Source organism: Aspergillus brasiliensis (genome assembly GCF_001889945.1).
Source record: "Aspergillus brasiliensis CBS 101740 unplaced genomic scaffold ASPBRscaffold_13, whole genome shotgun sequence".
In the NCBI taxonomy this organism is placed as follows: domain Eukaryota; kingdom Fungi; phylum Ascomycota; class Eurotiomycetes; order Eurotiales; family Aspergillaceae; genus Aspergillus; species Aspergillus brasiliensis.
The window spans coordinates 357329-378911 of NW_027137454.1; the positions used below are offsets into that span (position 1 = coordinate 357329).

General features: G+C 50.2%; 8 protein-coding genes across 8 annotated transcripts; 6 read left to right on the forward strand and 2 right to left on the reverse strand.

The window, feature by feature from the left end:
- Positions 1 to 145: 145 nt before the first annotated feature.
- ASPBRDRAFT_47137 (ATG16 family protein) lies at positions 146 to 1348 on the reverse strand. The gene is made up of 3 exons (XM_067625791.1): positions 1081 to 1348; positions 613 to 992; positions 146 to 555 (listed from the first exon to the last, which is right to left on the reverse strand). Exons 1-3 carry the CDS (start codon positions 1163 to 1165, stop codon positions 397 to 399), a joined length of 624 nt encoding a protein of 207 aa, XP_067475442.1. The 5' UTR covers positions 1166 to 1348; the 3' UTR covers positions 146 to 396.
- A 318-nt stretch (positions 1349 to 1666) lies between these two features.
- Positions 1667 to 2652, forward strand: rab7 (Rab family GTPase YPT7; the record flags this gene model as incomplete). Its single annotated transcript, XM_067618539.1, has 6 exons — positions 1667 to 1696; positions 1779 to 1832; positions 1896 to 1995; positions 2037 to 2242; positions 2339 to 2486; positions 2543 to 2652. 6 exons carry the CDS (start codon positions 1667 to 1669, stop codon positions 2650 to 2652), a joined length of 648 nt encoding a protein of 215 aa, XP_067475443.1.
- Positions 2653 to 3264: 612 nt separating this feature from the next.
- Positions 3265 to 5399, forward strand: ASPBRDRAFT_77916 (DMT family transporter). Its single transcript, XM_067629383.1, has 5 exons — positions 3265 to 3638; positions 3720 to 4079; positions 4214 to 4286; positions 4338 to 4759; positions 4848 to 5399. Exons 1-5 carry the CDS (start codon positions 3519 to 3521, stop codon positions 5157 to 5159), a joined length of 1287 nt encoding a protein of 428 aa, XP_067475444.1. The 5' UTR covers positions 3265 to 3518; the 3' UTR covers positions 5160 to 5399.
- A 447-nt stretch (positions 5400 to 5846) lies between these two features.
- Positions 5847 to 7197, reverse strand: ASPBRDRAFT_58235 (PH domain-containing protein; the record flags this gene model as incomplete). The annotated part of the gene is made up of 3 exons (XM_067627869.1): positions 5847 to 6077; positions 6163 to 6894; positions 6952 to 7197. 3 exons carry the CDS (start codon positions 7195 to 7197, stop codon positions 5847 to 5849), a joined length of 1209 nt encoding a protein of 402 aa, XP_067475445.1.
- Positions 7198 to 10852: 3655 nt separating this feature from the next.
- On the forward strand, positions 10853 to 12587 carry ASPBRDRAFT_134028 (glycosyltransferase family 15 protein; the record flags this gene model as incomplete). Its single annotated transcript, XM_067618567.1, has 5 exons — positions 10853 to 11124; positions 11191 to 11592; positions 11646 to 11732; positions 11787 to 12192; positions 12246 to 12587. The coding sequence occupies 5 exons, from the start codon at positions 10853 to 10855 to the stop codon at positions 12585 to 12587; spliced, it is 1509 nt and encodes a 502-aa protein (XP_067475446.1).
- On the forward strand, positions 12444 to 13447 carry ASPBRDRAFT_320255 (uncharacterized protein). The gene has a single exon (XM_067622971.1). It carries the CDS (start codon positions 12660 to 12662, stop codon positions 13251 to 13253), a length of 594 nt encoding a protein of 197 aa, XP_067475447.1. The 5' UTR covers positions 12444 to 12659; the 3' UTR covers positions 13254 to 13447.
- A 1057-nt stretch (positions 13448 to 14504) lies between these two features.
- On the forward strand, positions 14505 to 17039 carry ASPBRDRAFT_134220 (uncharacterized protein; the record flags this gene model as incomplete). The annotated part of the gene is made up of 1 exon (XM_067618586.1): positions 14505 to 17039. One exon carries the CDS (start codon positions 14505 to 14507, stop codon positions 17037 to 17039), a length of 2535 nt encoding a protein of 844 aa, XP_067475448.1.
- A 573-nt stretch (positions 17040 to 17612) lies between these two features.
- ASPBRDRAFT_133784 (Ran GTPase-binding protein YRB1) lies at positions 17613 to 21155 on the forward strand (the record flags this gene model as incomplete). The annotated part of the gene is made up of 10 exons (XM_067618550.1): positions 17613 to 17909; positions 18105 to 18363; positions 18420 to 18548; positions 18613 to 18679; positions 19859 to 19891; positions 20146 to 20297; positions 20441 to 20586; positions 20646 to 20786; positions 20860 to 20980; positions 21067 to 21155. The coding sequence occupies 10 exons, from the start codon at positions 17613 to 17615 to the stop codon at positions 21153 to 21155; spliced, it is 1434 nt and encodes a 477-aa protein (XP_067475449.1).
- Positions 21156 to 21583: the final 428 nt, after the last annotated feature.

Here is a 21583-nt window from a genome sequence, read left to right on the forward strand (position 1 = left end):
GTTCCACGATAGTCTAACACTACTCGTTCCCTCTCGACGAAAGTATAGATTAGGCCATGGTACTGTCTCTCATTCAGGCTTACTTATGGCATATGATATGGCAATATCTATCTTACTACTAGCAAATTTTCTGGTTATGTCTATAGTACTATTGGCCTCTAACCTAAGATGTAATGTGTAAGGAACGATAACGTTGAGATGATAGAACATACTAGTAGATGTTGGCATCTCTTGAGTCATAACTTCTGCTGGTGCGCCTGTGACAGACACACCATCATTCGCTTATAGTATGTATGTATGTATGTATTCTACGAAGACATTATATATGGATAAGCCATCCCGTATTAAGGGGAAAAAGGTCACGGCCGTGTCAGTTCGTCGCGTAGCTCTCTCTCCCTATGAGAACTCAGAGGCAGCGTTCATAGCTTCTGCTTCCCTACCCATTCTAGCCATCCAGCGATCAACGAGATCCTGGTTCTCCTTCTGCAGCCGGGATGACCGCTCTTCAGCCATATTCAATTGAAGGTTCAACGATGCCAGCTCGTCTTGGAAATCCTAAAACTAGTGTCAGCAGCCGTGGGACTTGCAGAAGGAGGGAACGGAGCAGCATACCTCCAGTAGCTTTGCCTTCCCACGAAGCTCCTCATCTCGATCCTTTAGGCGTAGTTGAAGGTGAGCGATTTCATTTTCGAATATGCGGATTCGTCTGCTATCCTGAGTACTTCTCTTCCGTAGCTTCTCTAGGTCAGCGGTCATGCGTGTGAGCTGGTCCTGCAGTTCGGAGCGTGACCGCTGTGCCTCGGCGAGGTCTGCACGTGTTGCTAAGAGAGTCTCTTGTAGAGATGGGTCCTGTGCTCCTGCTCCTGACGGTGCTTTGCTGGAGCGGGATGCTGAAGTGTCGGGTGGCACATGCTGCGCTTCAACCGGATCTGTGCTCGGCGGGTTGCTAGCCGTTGCTCCTATGCGAACCGTGCGATCGGCCAGTTGGGTATCTAATGATTTTGGTCACAATAGTCAGAGAATGGTCAGAATACTTCCGGGAATGTGAACTACCCCAGAAAGTGAGGGTGATCGACATACAAGCATCGTAGATAGCTATGCTGGCTTTCTCTCGTCGATCACGAGCCGCCAGCGCGGCGGAGTACTCCTCTTTCCAGTGGGCCATTTGATAGCAATGGGTGATAAGGTGAGTCTATCTAGCGGAAGGACGGAGGACCCCTCATATCATGGAGCCATGATTATGCTCAGAGTCGCCGAGATAAGGACATATAGTTGAGACCATAAACGTTACTGAGTTAATAAGGGACCAAATAAGTCAAACCACGACGAGCTCAACGACCTGCACGCCATTGACAGTGTGAGGGGAAACCGGGCTGCTTGTCACTGGCCGGTGGATGGGGCGCTGACCGCCATCTCCACCGCCCACGTCCGCGTGCATCATCGAAAGCCGCCGTCGCCGTTAGCTCGGCTCAGTTCACCGTCCAGGCCCAACCATCACTCTTCCTGTTTGTTACTTGACAACAACTACCCGACTCGATCGGTGTCTCTGCCAACTGACTGCATCCCTCGCTGTGCTGACGGGATTATACCGGCCATATTCTTGCTTTTTTCCTCCCATAGACGACGCTCGACTCATTACCCTACTTACACCCCCCATATCTCCACCATGTCGTCACGGAAGAAGGTCTTGTTGAAGGTACCTCACCTCCCCGACTTATGCAGGCCAAGCCGCCTTGAAGAATGCTTCAATTACTCACATAACTCTTGGGATCTCTTAGGTTATCATTCTGGGTGATAGCGGCGTCGGTAAGACGAGTTTGATGAACCAATATGTCGGTGGCCCTTATCCCCCAATGATTCCTCGGAACCCCCACTGACCCTATCTCGCTCAACAGGTCAACAAAAAGTTCAGCGCAAGCTACAAGGCCACAATCGGAGCCGACTTTCTCACCAAGGAGGTTCTGGTGGATGATCGGCTAGTGACAATGCAGGCATGTACTGCCCCGCTTGCGAAGCTGAATGAAGCTACTCTGGAGATCGGGAGTTAACCGGTTATCGACAGATTTGGGATACTGCAGGACAAGAGCGATTCCAGTCCCTGGGTGTTGCATTCTACCGAGGCGCTGACTGCTGCGTTCTGGTTTACGATGTCAACAATTCGAAGAGTTTCGAGGCCCTTGACAGCTGGCGCGACGAGTTCTTGATCCAGGCCAGCCCTCGGGATCCTGAGAGCTTCCCCTTTGTAAGCACTTGTCCCTTTGCTTGAGCTTTATTTGGCTTTGGCGCTTGATCTACGTGAAGGTCAGGCTGGTAGACCCGATTACTGACTACAGTCTAGGTTGTGATTGGTAACAAGATCGATGTGGAGGAGAGCAAGCGGATGATCTCTTCAAAACGGGCTATGACGTTCTGCCAGTCGAAGGGCAATATTCCCTACTTCGAAACGAGTGCCAAGGAAGCCGTCAACGTTGAGCAGGCTTTTGAAGGTTGGTTACTTAACCTGCCACCTCCATCTTCATGTATGGCTAATCTGTCTACTCAGTTATCGCCCGGAGCGCTCTGGCACAAGAAGAGGCAGAAGAATTTAGCGGAGAGTTCAGTGACCCGATCAACATCCACCTTGACGGTGAGCGTGACGGGTGCGCTTGTTAATGACCCCTTTGTTAGACATGCCTTGCGAACGATCTATATTTCTGCTTCAAGCCCGCTCCATTTCCGCTATACGCGCCTTCGAACGCTCCCCCGACTTGCTTGTTAGAGCATATCAATGCCTCGTATGAATTCTTGAGCTTGGAAGAGCGTAGCTGTTCTCTTGGGAACGCCTGCACTTATACAGTTATGGGGCTCCTCATGTGTCACGCTCCTTGTCTTGTGTTTGCCTGCAAATTCGCATGGGATATCCGTTGATGGTCTTGATTCTGCTTAATATTTTCCTTTTGCTTTTCTGGTACGAAGGTACTATCATGTTCTGTAGGAGTCTGGAATATCATTGCTTATCTGCTGAAAGCCTGTACAGTATAGCTGGTTGAGTAGGCAATTACCACACATCTAGTGATGTATTACGCAAGACATACAATTCTCCTAGTCAGCCCAAGTTCCTAATTAGAACTAGAGAAGCAAGGAGGATTTCGTTGGCCAAAGACAAGTGATATGGTGGAGGGGATCAGGATCGGCTAAGCGTCGCGTGCTTATCTCGGCGCATCTCGTGATGCTCGGCGTTATCAGTTCGGGTTACACCGCAGAGTCACTCCGCCTCCGGTTTCCCTCTCACCCGGTGAATCTCCCGGATCTTGCTCCGTCCACCTCCCCTTCCCTCTCGCCTGCTGGAACAGGTGGTGTCTCCGACTTGGACGGTCTTCTATCTGCGCCCATGATCTACAACAGATCACCCGCGGTCCGGAGGTTTAGTATACCTCGTATCGCGTACGCCGGCGGGGAGATAGATCTATAGAGCCTCGACTCACAGCGAGCCCTCGCTGCCAACAGCCAAAGCAAGTACGTGGGAAGGACTCAAAACCATGGATGCACCCGAGACCACGGAAGGCTCGGTTTTGGTCGGTGCCGCAAGACGAACATTGGGGATTTGCCTGCTGCTTGTCGTGGTTTTCTTATGGACGGCCTCGAATTTCCTCGCCAGTGTAAGTGCTTTGCTTCTCTTGACCCATCATGCTATCATTCGTCTGGTGTAAAATGCTAATTCATTTTGTCATGTGTCACAGACGATATTCGCCGACGATACATACTCGAAGCCGTTCTTCGTGACATACATCAACACCTCGTTATTCATCTTACCTCTCTTCACAATTCTTTTCAGTCGGCTGTTGAAACTATGGCGCGCAGGGAAGCTCTACCGAATTCGCTCCTTCACGAGCTTGTTGGAGCACCTCGATTCTCACGATACGAACGCCGAGGCACAGGGAATACTCGGTCACGGAGCAGGAGGGGGAGGTTGGCGCAGTGGGGACGAAGACCCTGAGACATGGGCTACTACTAGGTCCAATGCTACATCCGGAGGTCAGTCACCTAAGTTAGGATTAAAGGCGACAGCTAAACTGAGCTTTGAGTTCTGTCTGTTATGGGTAAGCATACCCCCCGCATTGACTCTCCAATCCGCATAAAGACGCAGAAGCTAACTAGCACCAGTTCTCCGTAAGTTCCAGCGATTAATAGACATATCCATCCTTTCAAGAGTATTCAGGCCTGACCTAAGCAGGCAAACTACTTCGCAATGGCCTGTCTCCAATACACAACAGTAGGAAGCACCACAATTCTGACCTCAACAAGCGGTACGTACGCCAGCACCATTCCAAACAAACAAAACTAACCACCTATACCAGGAGTCTGGACTCTCATCTTCGGCGCCTTGATTGGCGTCGAGCGCTTCACCATCCGAAAACTCATCGGGGTAGTCGCCTCTTTAATCGGTATAATCCTCATCTCTCGCGTGGACATGTCACTCCCAGACAACCCGAGCAACAACAATAACAGTGGAAGCGGAAGTACCTTCCCCTCTAAGACGCCAGGCGAAATCGCCCTCGGCGACGCAATGGCCGCATTCAGCGCCATCCTATACGGTGTATACACCATTGTCCTGAAGAAGCAAGTCGGAGACGAATCCCGCGTCAACATGCAGCTATTCTTCGGATTAGTAGGACTATTCAACACGGTCCTCCTCTGGCCAGGATTTATCATTCTTCACGTTCTCGGTATAGAGACTGTAGGAATGCCTGATACGGGAAGAGTTTGGACGATTATTCTGGTACGGATTCTTCCAGCCCCCCAACCGAAAGCCCTCTCGCCAATCTCATCAAACAATTCCTTCAATACTAATATCAACGCTAACGCAGGTAAACGCCCTCGCTTCCCTCGCCTCCGACATCGCCTGGGCCTACGCAATGCTCCTCACCACGCCATTAGTGGTAACAGTGGGATTAAGCCTAACGATTCCACTCTCGCTAGTAGGCCAGATCGTGCTTCAGGGACAGTATGCGAGTGCGTTGTACTGGGCTGGGGCTACGGTGGTGTTTTTGTCGTTTTTGGTGGTTAATCAGGAGAGTCAGGTGGATGAGGAGGGGGCTGTGGTGGTTGGGAGAGGAGGGGCTGGTGGGTATGAAGCTATTCCGGGGAATCATAATAATGAATATGATAGGGATAGATGATTGGTAACCTACTACGGATTTGTGAGTTCGTTAGATAGGTAAGGGGTCTAACTTTATCAGTACTGGGTACATCATGCGGGGGTTTCGTGTGATGGCCGCGATGTTGGAAGCATCTAGCTAGAATGGAAATTTATCAAGAACATCATGCTGAGAATGTAATCAATTTGATAGTAGAATTAAAATTGACAGGATGTGCTTATGCTTGAAGCACGGAGAGCCTTATCGGAACTAAATAGGATTACATGACCACAGACAGCCACACAAGGTGTGCTGTGTGGGACGAATTAAGAAGTGAGAAGAAAATACATTGAAGAGCAAGCCTGACAAATCCGCACCACTTGTCATGTCATCCAGGACAATTAAGCAATACGCGAGACTAAACCCCAACTCGTAACATCTCTTACTCGCTTGGGTCTCAACATCTCGTACAACCGGGTAATAAAACACAAGACATTAAGACAATATCATGAAGAACATTTGGGTATGTATCATCAAAACAAGAACAATTGTGAAATAATAGAATACCTGGAGAACATGGAAACAAACAAAGGAGAATAGTTGGGTAAGAAGTGAAGTAGACTAGCCAGAATCCAAGTAAAATTGAAATCAAGAAAACACTGGAAGGAGTGTATAGAAGGGGCGGGATCCAACGGAGGGCTCCCAAATCTGTTATACAGTGGGTTCCTTTTAACGGAGGCCTGCTGCGCCGGGCGCAGGCTCCAATTTCTTGCGGGCAACGAGGATGCTCTTCAAAGCACCTAGCCACTTTGCAAGAGATTCTTCGTCCGGGGCACATAGTCGATACGACTTTTCTTCTGCGATGATTTGGAGACAGAAGTGTTTCGAACGTGACATAGGGTCGACTTCAGCGGCGTCAATCACCTGTGCCATGGGAATGACTTTGACAGCGGAGTATTCCTAGAAGATAGCAAGGTTAGCCATGCAAGCCTACCAAAATGATAGAATGGGACGCTGGAGGAACAGCAAAATCACAGAAGCATACCTGTTCATCTTTGTAGAAACCAAGGCTCTTCGGGCGCAGCACAACCCACAATCGCTTCCATTGGCGCATAGATCCCTTGATTTTCAGGCACTGAAGGTATCCATTACATACAACTCTCTCCGGATCACGTAGGACTGCGGATTCATTACGCGGAACTGAGGAATGCCCGTCGCTGTGAACAGATGCGGGTTGGTTCTGAATGGAAGGCGACGTCATGCGAACGCCATTGTTACTCCCAGGACCGTCGGACCATTCTGAATAGGATGTGATATCATTTCCTGAGTGATCATGGGGCGAGGCGAAACGCTTCGAATGGTAAGTGGGTGATAAGGAATCTCCGACTTCCGGAGAACTTGGTCGTCCGCGCTGATCAAAATCAGAGTGATCCGTGGTGTCATAGATGCGGCGCTTGTTGTTTCCGGCCGGGTCGCTATTCTTCGATAAGGCGAGGAAAGCCTCTTCGTCTTCATCCATGCGAGTCTCAGCTCGAATGTGTCTGATCCAGTCTTCGGCCTCCTTTTCCGAAGACGACTGAAAACGATAGTTCTTCGACGGCGAGAATACGCCAAATACGTGCTGTCGGTTGGATCGAGGCGACCTGACTGATGCAACTGCCGTGACCTCAGACAACGTGATGGAGGCCCGTAGCCTTGTAGCCTCCTCATCCTTGTATACCGACAGAAGATTTGGACGTAGAACGAGGTATGCCGGTTTCCAGGAGGCTCTAAATGCCTAATTCGATGGAGTTAGTTCTAAGCCAATCTTGGCTGAGGGGTGCAGACCACTAACATGTTTGTGCTTCACGCGACGAAACACCTTCCCAGTCTTCAAGACCCGATCGAATTCAAAGCTCCCATTTTCATTAACAGGCGAGAAAGTATCCAGGTTGACATGGCCGCTGCGATAGTGAGCGGATTGATTGTTCGGGACTAGAAGCGCCGACTTCTGAACGGTGCCATCGGGGAGCTGAATCGCGGGAGCCTTGGGGTTCCCTTCTGCAACCGGTGCATACGAAATGGGAACGGGTTGACTCATGATTATAGAGAGCTCGTGCTCAGATCAAACGTCTATGTCGAAGATAACTGTTGTATGCAAGTGGAGTTCGGACGGCGCGCGGACGGAGACAAGGAGTGTATAGCGCTGATCTATATCGGCTGGACGGCACACCGGGGACGGCGTCCACGCTAAGAAAGGTAACGAGAAAGGGATCGATATATAGTGAGTGGTAGTAGTAGTAGTCGACAGGATTAGAAGAAGGTAGGCAGAAATATTCGCAAAGTATCTGGCTGCTGACGATTATTAGAGTCGGTCGCGGCCGACAGGGTCATGGAGGCTGTGCCGAAGGGAGTGGTGAGCGGGTGGGAAGCGACAACGGGGGCGTAATGAGGGAATGCGATGAAGTAACGAAGCGCTCGCCGTGACGACAACCAGTAAGTAGGTTCACACAGAATAGAGAAGAAGCATGACTTCAAGAAAGGCGCGAATCCCTCACCAAACGAATCGCAACGGTTGCGTGAGGAAAAAGGGGATCCTTTCGGGGACGAGGAGAGATGAGGAGAGAGGGGGCGGAGGTTCTTTTTCTAATTTTCCCAATTCAACGGGACGCATGGACGTTTTTTTTGTTTTGGAGATCATCTGGGTTTAGTCCCGGTTGGAAGCTGGAACCTCTCACCTTTCGAACTTCGACGGCTTCTTCCCCTGCCGTTTCACCTCGCGCCTTTTTGCCATCCTTCGTCGCATTGACTGGTTTTCCCAACAGCCCCCTTCCTTGACTGCAGACTCCCCTTGATGATGAAACCCTTTGTTGATTCAGTTGGAACTTAAGGAGGACACTTAATAATAAAAAGTACCAAGAAAAACAATCATGGGATGATATTGTCAACAAGTGTCACCGAAACGAGCTCATACCTCGTGGGCAGTAGCCATGACCCAAACCCCGATCCCTTTTCCCATCCAGTAGTTTAACTAGTTAGTACGGAGTAGTTACTGACTTATCTCCTAACTATCATCTGCTCCTCCCGCACAACCACACCACCACGTTTTGAGTTTCAGGACATGTCTCTTCCCCGGCATTCTTCGGGTTCATCATCTAAATCGCAACTAAATAGACAGATAGTTAAATATGATTTCTATGTTGATATAAGTACAGCAGATCCACGGATCTAAATGCCCACACGGGTGTCTAATAATAGCCATCCCAAGTACGTACGTAAGTTGCTCTCCAGACCGAGCATCGAGTCGTCCGCTGACCGCACCGCAGATCAGGACGGGCAATACTACGCACAAGCATTAATGCCTGAAGACGGCCATGCATGAGATGAGTTATCATCCCGGCATGCATGTTGCGTGTACCTACATAAGTTGGAGTATATACGGAGTAAGTACGGAGTAGGTAAGTTTTCTACCGACCTACATGCTTTCACCGATGCATTGGATGTGACAGCTCAGCCGCGAAGCTCCGCACGATGGTCCTCTCATCATGAAAGATTGCAGTTATCCCCCGGTAGTGATGTCATTGGTGAGATCCCGCGATGGATGATCATAATACTAAACTGAACTACTATATAAGCTATGTCAAGCCAGTAGCGATGTCCTGATGGGAACTCGAGCGGGAGTTATTGTCTCAGAACCTCATTCATTCTATCCAGAAATCCGGGATCAAGACTGCCGTGTCCCAGCAAGCCTTAAAAGGCCACCTTGACAGATCCCCCCTAGGGCCGGGGTCACGTGTGGGTCCGGTGGGATTTCAGGGTTCTGGATGCATAGATTACCGGCTCGTAATACCACCAGGTACCACTGGCCCGCTTTTACCATACAATACATTTCCTGCTCAGTCGGGCCGAATTCACAGACTAGAACTAGTCAAGTATCTTCCTAACGGTATGGAGTAGTTATCTCCTGAAGATGAGAATGAACCACGTAGGATGGTAAAGTTAACTAGTTATATCCAGTGTGAGAGACTGGGGACTACTTTGCTACCATAGCCGACTACAAAATGTTCCTATTCTCCTGCCATATGCGTAGAAGATCATCAGGCTCAATTTCATACAATTTATGAATCGAAACCAGCAGGACTTGCAGCCGAAACCGAGTCAGATCTCTAACCCGATGTGCGAGACAATAAAAGAGACCTGCCAACAGGCCCATCACACGGTGAACCATGTCCGTTTCTATCGGCTCATGTCTAAGTATAAAGAAGCTGAGAAAACGATGGGGCTCTTGTAACTATGTGGCCGGTGAAGAGGAAGAAGAAGAGAGGACAAGACGACAGCTTAAAGCAAGCTGTTCACCCCTTTTAGGGAGGTTGTCTTGCCTACTAGTACTAGACACATGCGTGGTCAAGAGAGAGAGGTGGTGGCATCCGCGGTTACGAAGCGCAGCCACCAGAGATCTAATAACCCTCCGGTGTCCGACGACGGTCGCGCCAAGCTAACGAACGAGAGGAACTGGTTCTGGAAAACACTAAACATAAATAGAAATTCAATATGGCCTCTCAACTTTTAATTGCCCTTCCAAGGTGATTCGCATGCTGATCGTGAACTCAAAAGGCTCAAGATATGCCCTTTGACACTTGCTGACGACTGCCAGATTCCGCCCGGCCAAAATTAAGAATGAATCAAGGAGGACGTGTTTTGCAGGTCTATTAAGCTTCAGGGTCTTTTACATGCACCGACTCACAAAGTCCCAAGACCGGGTCGGTAAGGCCTGTATTTCTAGTTCTTACCGCCCATCAGGCCCGAATTTTCTCATCAACTCTGCTGTCTGGACTCAATTTCCTCTAGTCCCCTACTAATCAGGACGAGGGAGTTGGGTGGTTTTCTATAGTGTCTTCTTAGACGTAATTTTGGCCTTTTTTAGAGTGCCACCCCAATCTAACCGACCAAGTCAGCGATAATTTACCGCCAGTGATTTGGCCTGGGAGACACTTGGAAGAGGGTGAAAACGAGAAAAGGAACGAAAGGGAGAACCAGTTGGAACTACCGCAAATAGGCTAGGTGTAATACGGTACTAGAATACCAGACTGGAAAGGAGAGCCGCGACTCCCGAGCTGGAGGGTAGACTGTAATTTACCATCTGTGACCACGACCGCTTGCGCCTCCTTGGCCTTGGCGGAACTTCCACCCATCCCCATCCCCAAATAATCCTCTCTCGAGCCTTCATCTCATCGGTTGCCCTCCCGCAGCTCTCGGCTTCTACCCAGCCTCACAGCCTGCCCTCCCCCTCTCATCGTGATTAATGACCTCGTCGACCATATTCGTGTCTTCGGCCTCATTGCTCCGGACATCGGTCCTTTGCGTTGCTGTCGACTTTTCCCCCGCCCACCTCTGCCTGGCCGACTGAGAGGTAAAAGTTGGCGAGAAAGGAGGCTTTCCTCCGGCCGCTCTTTTTTCGACTCTTCGCTTCGCCTTGATCGGGTTTTCCCCCAAATCTTTCTTGATTATACTCTTTAATCGCTTCTTTGTGTCCTTGTCTCACTCGATTTCTGGGGAGTGAAGTATAATCAAGAGTATCGCCTCGGCGCTCGCGTGAGGACGTACATCTCTTGTCATCGGGATCCCCTTTTGGGTAGTATCTGACAAGAGATATCTCGGTCTCAGAAACCCCTCTGATTTGACTTGACTGCTAAATATTTGAGAACCGTTGTGTGCCATCGCTGTTTAATCAGCCGTGTGGCCCATCTTCTGCACCCATGGGCCTCGTTCAACGGGTTACGAAATGGCTGCCCTCCACGCCGAGTCTGCCCCTAGATGACTCTTCGCGCGAGAAAGGCCGTAATCCGTCCAGATTCGCTTTCTTCAAACGGAGGATACGGTTAAAGGGCAACTCCTCGATCTCGATACCCCTGGGATTTGTTTTACTATTTCCATGCCTTGTAATAGTCCTTATCCTACTACTTTTTGTTCGACATCCTTCTTCCCCGGGGGGGATTCTCATCCCTGCCGGTACTCCGCCGTCCATCAGGTTCGTTCTACTCGCTCCATGAGAAGTAGAATTTTTTTGATAGCTAATCGCGCGCCCACTCGACAGGAAAATAAGCGAAAAGTACGACAAAGTCTTCGCTACTGGCTGTCTTCCCGTCGAGAAAACCGACGCCCCACGCGCCAATGCCGCTTTCGTCGTCCTTGCCAGAAACAAAGAATTAGATGGAGTTATTCAGTCGCTCAAGTCGATCGAAAGACACTTCAACCGCTGGTTTCACTACCCCTACGTCTTCCTGAACGATGGTGATTTCGACGATGCCTTCAAGGCGACGGTCAAGAACTACACCAGCGCCCCCGTTGAGTTCGGCAAGATCGATGAATCTATGTGGGGCTACCCCGACTGGGTTGATCATGAAGTTGCCAAAGAAGGCGTTCGGAAACAGGGTGACGCCGCCATCATGTACGGAGGCATGGAAAGTTACCACCATATGTGTCGATTCTACTCTGGGTGTGTACCCTAACCAAATTCATTGCTCTGTTACAAATCTAACCGTTGAATAGCCATTTCTACAAGCACCCTCTGCTCATGAAGTACGAATGGTACTGGCGTCTTGAGCCTGAGATCAAGTACTTCTGTGATATCACTTAGTACGACTCTTCCATGGATCCTGCGTATCGGTTATATACTGACATCTTTATTAGTGATCCATTTATCAAGATGGCGGAAGCAAACAAGACCTACGGCTTCACGATCGCTGTCAAGGAACTTCGAGAGACCGTCCCCAACATCTTCCGTTACGCATCTGCCTACAAGAGGAAACACAATCTGGAATCGAAGGGACTGTGGGAAATGTTCCTGGAGAAGCCCGAAGAGGAGCCTAAGCCCGAGGAGGAAAAGCAAGAGAAACTTCCCGAGGAGATCCTTCAAAATGAGCCCGGTGAAAATACTGTTCCCGATGTTGATCCGGAAGCCATGGAAGGCGAGAAGTACAACATGTGCCACTTCTGGAGTAACTTTGAGATTGCACGGTTGGACTTCTTCCGCAGCAAAGAATATGAGGAGTTCTTCGACATGATGGACAAGAGTGGAGGTTTCTGGATGGAAAGAGTATGTCCCTGTGTGCCTGATTCCTCTTCGATATGACTAACTGATCAATCTAGTGGGGTGATGCGCCTATCCATTCCCTGGCCGCCGGTATTCTCTTGTCCCCCGGCGACATTCACTATTTCCGTGACTTCGGCTACCGACACACCACTATTCAGCATTGTCCTGCCAACGCTCCTGCACGGCAATTGCCCCGCATTCCCTGGCTGGAGACGACGACCGAGGACGAAAAGGAGCGCATTGAAGAGGACGAGTATTGGGCGAACCCCGATCCCGTCAAGGAGAACGGTGTCGGCTGTAGGTGCAGGTGTGACACCGATATTGTGGATGTTGAAGGCAAGCAGGGCAGTTGTCTCGCCGAATGGGTCGAAGTGGCTGGAGGATGGGCATCCCCATAGACTCGGATTGTTGCCCCTTAATGTTCGCTGTATAATCTTCGCCTCCTGGTTTCCGTACCTATTTGTTCGACTATGAGCATTACTCGGTTCGCCCTTGGAGTTATTTGCTTGAGCCTGCATGTTACGTTGGCTGTGGGTTTCTGGACGGCGTTATACGGATCTGACGGCTTCTTACGTGGAAGACGGTGTGACCATTCTCATCAATATGGACAAATACATCTAGCGTGCTTCGTATATCTCACCTGGTTTGCCGCAATCACTCTAAAAGAAAAAAAAAATTCTTATTATCTGAAGGCTCTGCTGTCGGGGACCCCAGTCGGCCACCAATTCCTTGTCTCGGAGACACTTGGACCACGTTACTGCTCGGCTCATTCTAACGATCGCATGCCAGAAACCCTGTCGTTACTCAAATTGAGCACGAACATATCTTGTGGATTTGCGTGGCTGGATGCGCCTTCTTCCGATACCCAATATCTGGTTCTGGGCATGCTTGGGTGGGTTCTAATTCGCCCTCGTGGTTTTCCCCTGACATTGTCAGGCAGCAAACGGCAAATCTCCTGTTGGCATGGGGGTGTGTTGTATGAACAAGTGAAGGATCGCCGACCTAAAACGACCAGACCTTGTTGCAGCCTGTCTCTTCGGGCCTATTACTGTACTCCCTACTGAACGGGCCAGTCATCCCGTAGCACCTTTCGAATGTCTCCAGTCCTTCCTACTTACCACCACCTGGCGCCAGCCTCATGTGCTCCTGTTCTGCTGTTGACATCACTCCTCTGCTGTTCTGTTTCTCCTTTGAACATTCATTTTTAGTTCAATGCCCCGGTCTTCCCACATCATGTCATGAAATGTACATAACTACCTTATATGCTTCTCTCTGTTCTCTTGTGCTGAATTGGGAAGTTTTTCTAAATTTCTTTCATACATCCACGCGCACCCAGATATTGTGTCATGGTCCCAACTCTGAAGTTACTGTTTGTCCATAGTTGCATGGGATGTTCTAATCTTTTGATGTACTCCGTACTTGGTCAGAATAATACTACTATCTGGTCGGTAATCATCTCCAGTCCTCGGGAATTGAAGGGATCGGAGGAAAGATGACTTGGGATCCTCCAAGATGGGGGAGGGGCCTACGTACTAGTCTAGATCGGGTGTAGTGGCCTGAGAGTAGCCTGATAACGGATGCCTTATCAGCGATAGTGAGTTGGAGCTTGGGGTGGCTTGCGTTGCTCGCCCATGATGAACAACAAACCCATCCTAAGATACGATACAACATACCGCTAAGACTGAGCGACAGAAACCTTAACCTACCGCCTGACCCAGCTAGAGAGAGTGTTGATCTGTAGTGGGAAAAGGGAAGTCAGACTGCCGTGATATCCCATGTCAGGTGCCCCGCGCATGATAGCCCGTCACCATCTTCCGGTCCAGTCATTCAGTCATCTCTGTCTCCCTTGACTTTTGCATTTCCCTTCCTTCGTTCCCTCTTTCTTCGCAACTCGCCCTCGGTCGGTTACTGCTTGCAACGGCTTTTCCCTTTCACTTACCGCTAGTTTCCGAAACACGTTGATGAACTAAATCCAAGTGAGGCACCTGACCTAATCTTCCGCCCGGGCCGCGAGGAACAACAGCAGCATCAAGCGCCTCACCCCCACTCGCAATTCATCGTCCGCCTAGGTTGTCATCGGGCATCTGCCTATTAGGCTCGGTCGTTCCAGGCAAACTCTCACGGCCAGAGTGTTCCTGTAGTAGATAGCAGCAGAACTTGCTCTGTGAAGTTAACGTATACTTCCGCTGACTCTTCTTCTAATTCATTCCTGAGCTTATCCGTCGTCCACTGCTTCCGGTCGAAGCTCCACTCTGCAGCTCTTCACTTGCTCTTTCCCTCAAGAACCTTACTGATGACATTCACTCGCAAACACCATGGCTGACTCTTCAGAGCCTCACACCAGGCCTCCCCAATACCCTTCAACCGCTTCGAGCTTACAATATCCCACTCTTCCGCCGTTGAGTGCCTCTGTAGAGGAGTGGTTATCGCGATCGCGGCCTATCAGTATGACGTCAACTCCAATGGAACAGCACCCCAAGTCCCTGAGCGAAAGCTGGGCGACGTTGAGTGCGTCCGACGTGCACTCAGAAGATGGCACTCGCTCTGAACAGACCGATCTCGGGTCTTTGATCGATCAGACTGGTCCAGATGACGTAGCTAGTCTCGATGGGCGGTCCAGCAATAGCGACATGGATACAAATGACGAGGATGGGTTCGATGGTGATGGCTACGAATCCAGGAGCAACGTTTCGGTGTCTCAGGAACTCTCGTCTGCTTTTCCTCACATAAGGAACTCGATCGATGACAGCAACCTAACTACCAAGACTGCTTTACGGCAGTCGGTTGAGTCCATCGAGTTCATTGAACCCGAGAACTGGCCCGAGATTGAACGGGTAGAACTGAAACATACCATCCGAGTCTTTGAAGGACCTGACACAGCAGAGCTGGATCAAGAGCTTCCTAACAGGTCGGAAGGCTCTACTGTCACGGCCACCGTGCAGCAGACTATGACGAGAAAGAGCCTTGACACCGACAAGCCTTTCCATGTGGTATATATTGGCAGCCCTGAGTTTCGAAACATCATTCTCGACAAAATCGGAGATGTTCTGGTGTCGAGCACCTGTAGCGAGAGCAGTTCTGCAGAGTCGTCCAGGTATCATGTCGTTCCAACGTCCTTTGGCGCAGGTGCAGTCCCCAACTTTGCCGAGCTCCTTCCCATTCATGTTCAGCTTATTGTGGACGAATGCCTCGAGGCCACCGCGGAATCCCATATGGACAAGCCCAGCACCATCACACTAAAGTTCAAGGGTCGGCCCCCATGCTCTTCGATGTGGTCAGGGACCGATTATTGTATCTCGTCTTCGGTTGAATGGGCGCTACCTGATGTCGCCATCTTTTTCCTATCTAGTACTGATACTCCCGAGGACATTGAGACTCAGAAAATGACCCGCATACTCATGGAACGACACGGTGTCCCGACTATGGTCATCTCGGAAAAGCCGCTTTGGACGATGTCTCGAGACCCGGTTCCTCTTAATCCCCACAGTCTCCACATGTGCCTGGAATTCCGCAATGCCCTAGACGGGAAGTCCAAGGTACTCAGGAGGTATCCTATCGACCTAAAGACTTTCGAAAGTATTACACCTGGACAACTCAACAGGAACCTGGCATCCCTAGCAACCATCTGTCCCAGGAAACCATGTCAGATGGCGCTGGAGAACCTGGAGTCGCCTCGCACAAATTCATTTCTTGAATGGTGCAAGTCCATCCATAAAGATCTCTCTCGCCCTTATATCGGCGAGTATGAGGTGCCGGTGTCTGCGTATCGTTTCATGGCGTTCAGTATTCTGTCTCTTGTATTCGTATTCTTAGGCCATACAGCCATGCTGGCTGCGAACTCGACCTTTTCTCGGCAACTCGCTGACCAAACACTAATCAAAGCCGTTACCCCTGCGTCGAGCAGCGTCCCAGCTACCAGCTTCTTGCACACGGTGACATCACTTTCCGTATCGTCTACGTCGCTCAGCGACATCGAACTGCGAGGGGACCATGTGGGCAGCAACGCCCGATTACAAGAGCTGATAGAAGGGGTACAGTATGTTTCCGAACCGCATGCATTGACGGACTCGTTTGAAATTCAGGTGGTCGGTGATTGTCATCTTGTAATCAAGCCGCCCCACAAACCCTCGCTTGGCAGAAAACAGCCAAAGTTCAACGTCCAAGTCAGTCGAGACGGCAAGCCTCTCGAGTATGAGCTCTCGATCTTATTCGATGGGGTGTATACGCTGAAACTAGATCGCGCGGACGCATACGGCCAGGTGGATGTGACACTAACTACGATTACAACGAAACCCCATATACAGACAACATCTGTGGACTTCGGGACGCCATGGTTGAAGATACAAAACTGGAAGCGCGCAGCCCAACTTATCACCTCTCAGATATTCAGAGACTTTGCCACTGCGCAAACTGGATTGTCAGAGGTCTATGGCCGGGTCTGCACCGATCTGCAAGTGCTCATGGGTGATGTCGTAAGAAGGGCTCATTTCCTACGAAAAGAGGCCTCTGCTTTGCGACCCGACTCGATGCAGATTTCCCGCGAAACAAAGGACATGGTGGTGTCCCGATCAGAGCAATTCACCGAAGTCGTCAAAAAAGGTGCCGTGCAGCCACTCCTAGCTGTCTCGTCTGCACTGCAGGCTCAGACCCATAAAGTGCATACCGGCGCTAGAGAGATAATGAGTGACACATGGGACAAGATCAGTTCTCATGCCCCGGCGCTTGACCTTGGCGCAGTGAAAGAACGCTTCCGGGATGCGAGGAAATGCAAGGCTCTGGATACGGCGCAGAAGAGAGCCCGAAGTCTGGTGAGACGAAGGACTTGTCAGCAGTCAGGGTGTTCGCAATAGAGCTATCGTCGCTGTGCCACATGACTGGGCCAACAATCCGGCAGTAGTATTTTTAGAATACTCTCCATTCCTTTCTTGTAATTTCCTATGTTATTTGCTTCTTGGGCTGTTTTATTGGGGTTGCTCGCAGGCGAAAGGATGGGTCAGATATCAGGGTCGGACTGAATCATGGGATAAATTCCTGGAATACATGCTGGATTATGTATCAGTGGAGTATGTTGAAACTTGCCACATGCATGTTCGTTTCGCTTTCTTCCTCAAGAGTGAATTCGGTATGGAAGTCTCCCTGTAGGTACTCCGTGGTAGTGATAGTTACTCTGCGGAATCACCCGCAGGCGTAAAGCACAAGGAAACTTGCAGGGCGGTGGCGCTAGTGCGGCCTTAGGCGCTTAGGCAATGAACCTACCCACCTCAAAACAACCCCGTCCATATTTTCCCACCCCTCCTCAGTGACTCCCATTCCCAATACATTTCTTCCTTTCCTTTTCATTCACCAGGTACATCCCCAGAAACACCCATATCTCTCAGATCCTTCCCGCTTATAAATTTGACAGCAAACGCAAACCACCCACCATGTCTGACGTCGCTGAGACCAAGCCCGACCCCACCACCAACGCTCCTGAGGGCACTGAGAAGCCCGAGGAGACGACCACCACCGCCACCGAAGAGACCAAGGCCGAGGAGAAGCCCGAGGAGCCCAAGTCGGTGACCGAGTCCGCTGCCGAAACCGTCAAGGACACTGCCGCCAAAACTACCGACAGCGTCTTCTCCATGTTCGGCGGTGGCCCCAAGAAGGAGAAGCAGGAGGAGCCTGAGGATGCTAAGGACGAGCCCTCCGGCTCTTCCAAGGCCCAGAAGGGTGAAGATGAGGTATGTGTCTGATTTGCGCTATGCTGGTGTCGATGGTCTCTTTTCCGCCAGTTTAACCATTACCCCGCTTTCCCCTCCATTGATGCCTTCTTTTTCCTACCCCTGATTCTTTGTCCGCGTTGAGTCCTGTAAAGAGTCACGGCAGACCAGTCAAAATAGGCTAGCAGTATCTAATCATGTTATCGCAACTTATAGGACGAGGCCCCCGAGTCCCCTGAGGTTCACTTCGAGCCCGTCATCCGCTTGACCGAGAAGGTGGAGACCAAGACCAACGAGGAGCTGGAGGAGCAGACCTTCAAGATGCGCGCCAAGCTGTTCAAGTTCGACCGTGACAGCAAGGAGTGGAAGGAGCGCGGTACCGGTGACGTCCGCCTGCTCAAGCACAAGGAGAACCAGAAGACCCGCCTCGTGATGCGCCGCGACAAGACCCTCAAGGTCTGCGCTAACCACTACAGTATGTGTTGTTGTTTGTCATTCGGTATGGATTCGGATCGCTAACCGACCTCGCAGTTGTTCCCGATATGAAGTTGAGCCCCAACGTTGGCAGTGACCGCAGCTGGGTCTGGAACGCTACCGCCGATGTCAGTGAGGGTGAGCCCGAGCAGCAGACCCTGGCCATCCGTTTTGCCAACAGTGAGAGTAAGTGAACATTGAGAAAGTGAGGAAGAGGAATATGGTTCATTTTGCTAACGTCGAATCCTAGACGCCAACCTCTTCAAGGAAGCTTTCGAGAAGGCCCAGAAAGAGAACGAGAAGCTGCTTGGCCAGCAGTAAGCAGGTCCGTGGCCTCGGATTTTCTCGGTAATCAGTGATATAGAGGGCTATTGTTAATGAACATTTTGATTCCCTTCCCAGCATAACGAGTCTGATGTGGACTACTCATGAAAGACCTATTTCACCTTCATCCCAACTTATCTTTGTTTCCCCTTTCTCTTCTTCTCACAAGCATCCAAGTTTCTTCCGATTTCCACTGCCCCTGCTTCACACTGGCTGGCATTCTTGTGAGAAAACAGAATTAATGACGCCGGTCATGGCGAGACCATGAGTCGATGCATGCATGGGTCCTTGGTTTTGGCCATGTGGTCCCTTGCATGCCGTGCGACGACTTGGTACACAGTAGATAGACATCACCTGCCCCCCAAAATATACGTATGAAATTTATGAAGTCTCTGCCTGCACCTATTGTACCTATACAATCGATCGATAGACTTTGGCTGGGTTCTCCCTTCTAATGATAGTGACGGTAGTGGTAATTTCCTTTTTCTTCCAATTTCGATAGATGGAATATCGCGATGACACATCCGAATATTGGGGTAAATTCCTGGCCGCAGAAACTATCTCCCTTGGAAGCTGGTGATGTGGGTGGCTGTAGCTTTTGGACGCTGGCGGTTACTCTTGAGGCGTCGTCGCGCCGCCGCGTCGAAGAAAGAGAAGGCCGTCCGGCAGTCAATAACCACTTCCAATCCCCCACCCGGACTCCAGCCCGCGGAAAGCTTCACTCTCGCTCACTCCTCCTCCCTCTCTTGTTTCTACGTCTACCCATCCCTCGCTGGTCGGACACCTTTCGAACTGAATCCTTCCCCCGCTAAACCACCATTCACTCCGATCCGGATCTGCAGGTTTCCCGACAGGAAACTCCCGCCAAACATCCGACTTCGCCTCACCTGGGCATCGCGCGGCCTCTACATCCGATAGCTTCCTGTATCCCCTTCAGACTTTCGCGGGAAAGGGTCTCTGGGAAGAAACCCTCTAGTCCTTTCCTTTTAATTTTTACGGGCGATTGATCCAGACACCTCTTTCAAGATGCCTGACGTGAGTTCCGCTTCCCTCCCCAGTTTGGGCAATGGCACCCTCTCCACTGGCGCTTGACGCGAACAAATTCGGTCTTCTTCTCACTCGATCGCATAACGCTGACATGACGCTTTTGCTCTACTTTTACAGGTCAAGAGAAATGTCAGATTGGTGACCGAGCAGCACATTGTGTACGTCGTATCCTACTCAAGGTTCCCGTTCTCGAGTCATTCCTGAGTGAATCACCGCCACTTCTCTTCCTCGTCATCGCAGCCTATCCTTCTCCCCCTTCCTTTCGCATCCGTTATGTGTCATCGCGCGATGGCGGTTCTGTGTGCGCTTGGGCTCCTGCACGGTTATATCTCCAGAGAATGGCACAAGGACAGAAGCTTGAAATGAGAGAAAGTCCCCTTTGCTGACCTAGTGCGCGTCTTCGCGTCTACAGGAACAAAGACTCCGGCGTTGAAGGTTTCCCTCTCCGATCATGGTCAATTGAGATCTACCTTGTCAACGAGCACGGCGAGCAGGTGCCTGCGAATGTCTTCGATAAAGTGACATACACGCTGCACCCTAGTTTCGGCGACAGGGCCATTCAGAGTACGTCACATCCTCTGCGCTTCACTATATTCCCGACCCAGCGTCAGGCCATCGAGAACCGGACAGTCAGGATGATAAAGATGGTCGGCATTTACAAGGGAAAGGTGGAGGTTGGTGACTAGCAGCTACTGACATCGGAACAGCCTTCAAGAACCCCCCTTTCAGAATCTCAGAGGAAGGATGGGGTGAGTTCGACATGCAGATAGGACTCACTGCCGCCGACAAGGAGCATTTCGTTACGCACGATTTGAACTTTGCTCAGCCTCGTTACGAATCCAAGCACGTCATTGTGAGTAAATAATCTCCCGGGATACCATTGCTTGTGCTAATTTTCTTCTTCCCACACAGACGTTCAAGAACCCCAAGCCTGCCCTACTATCCCTCCTCCGCGAATCCGGACCCGTCCCAGGAGATGAGAACGGCGTGAAGTCGAAACGCGCCGCAGCCGGAGAGGAGGGATCCAAGAAGAAGAAGCGGACAGAGAAGAGTGTAAGCGGCGTCTCAGCCTCAAAGAAGGGGGAAATCAATTATAGAAATGCATCTAACATGATTTCGATTCCAGGTTGACATGGACAAGTTGGCCGACGGTCTGCAGCGACTCGGCGAAGATGACCTCCTCCAGGTAGTACAGATGGTGCACGACAACAAAGCCCCAGACTCGTATACCAAGAACGATGTTGAACGTAAGCTGCTACTACACACCCTGGCTATTCTGCAACGCCACCACCACTTCGCACTTATCACATCTCACTAACCAATTCACTTACAGAGGGAGAATTCCACGTGGACCTATATACGCTTCCAGACACCCTAATCAAGATGCTGTGGGATTTCACGCAGGAGAAAGGCGCTTTGTGAAACATAAAAAGGAAACTGTTTACCCCATTTTTCTCCTCTTTTTTTTTTTCAAACCTTTTGGGCGAAATAATTGCTATTTTGTATCTCATCTCTCTCTCTCCCGTTATTCTCTCGAAGTTTACTACTTACTTACCTACTTACCTAACTACATCTCGCATCTATGAAACCTAGGACTTTGTCTATGTTGCTTGCTTACTAGTTGCTCTCCTTCTTTTCTTACTTCTATCTATCTATCTTACTTGTCTACTTACTATCTACCGGTACCTACCCACGTTTGTATCATTTTCTACTACTCCAAGAAAAGAAAAACAGAAAGAAGAATTCGAAAAGGTAGATGGATTGATTGATGGATTCATGCGTGCAGTAACTAGTTTGTTAGTTAGTTAATGATTCCTTCCTACGTAAAGTAATTACCTGATCAAGGATAC

Coding starts and splice junctions, on each gene's coding strand:
- ASPBRDRAFT_47137 (XM_067625791.1), bottom strand. CDS start 1,165: ATGGCCCACTGGAAAGAGGAGTACTCCGCCGCGCTGGCGGCTCGTGAT. Junction 993..1,080: donor CATAGCTATCTACGATGCTT/GTATGTCGATCA, acceptor CAAAATCATTAG/ATACCCAACTGGCCGATCGC. Junction 556..612: donor GGAAGGCAAAGCTACTGGAG/GTATGCTGCTCC, acceptor CACTAGTTTTAG/GATTTCCAAGACGAGCTGGC.
- ASPBRDRAFT_77916 (XM_067629383.1), top strand. CDS start 3,519: ATGGATGCACCCGAGACCACGGAAGGCTCGGTTTTGGTCGGTGCCGCA. Junction 3,639..3,719: donor CCTCGAATTTCCTCGCCAGT/GTAAGTGCTTTG, acceptor CATGTGTCACAG/ACGATATTCGCCGACGATAC. Junction 4,760..4,847: donor GAGTTTGGACGATTATTCTG/GTACGGATTCTT, acceptor ACGCTAACGCAG/GTAAACGCCCTCGCTTCCCT.
- ASPBRDRAFT_320255 (XM_067622971.1), top strand. CDS start 12,660: ATGAGCATTACTCGGTTCGCCCTTGGAGTTATTTGCTTGAGCCTGCAT.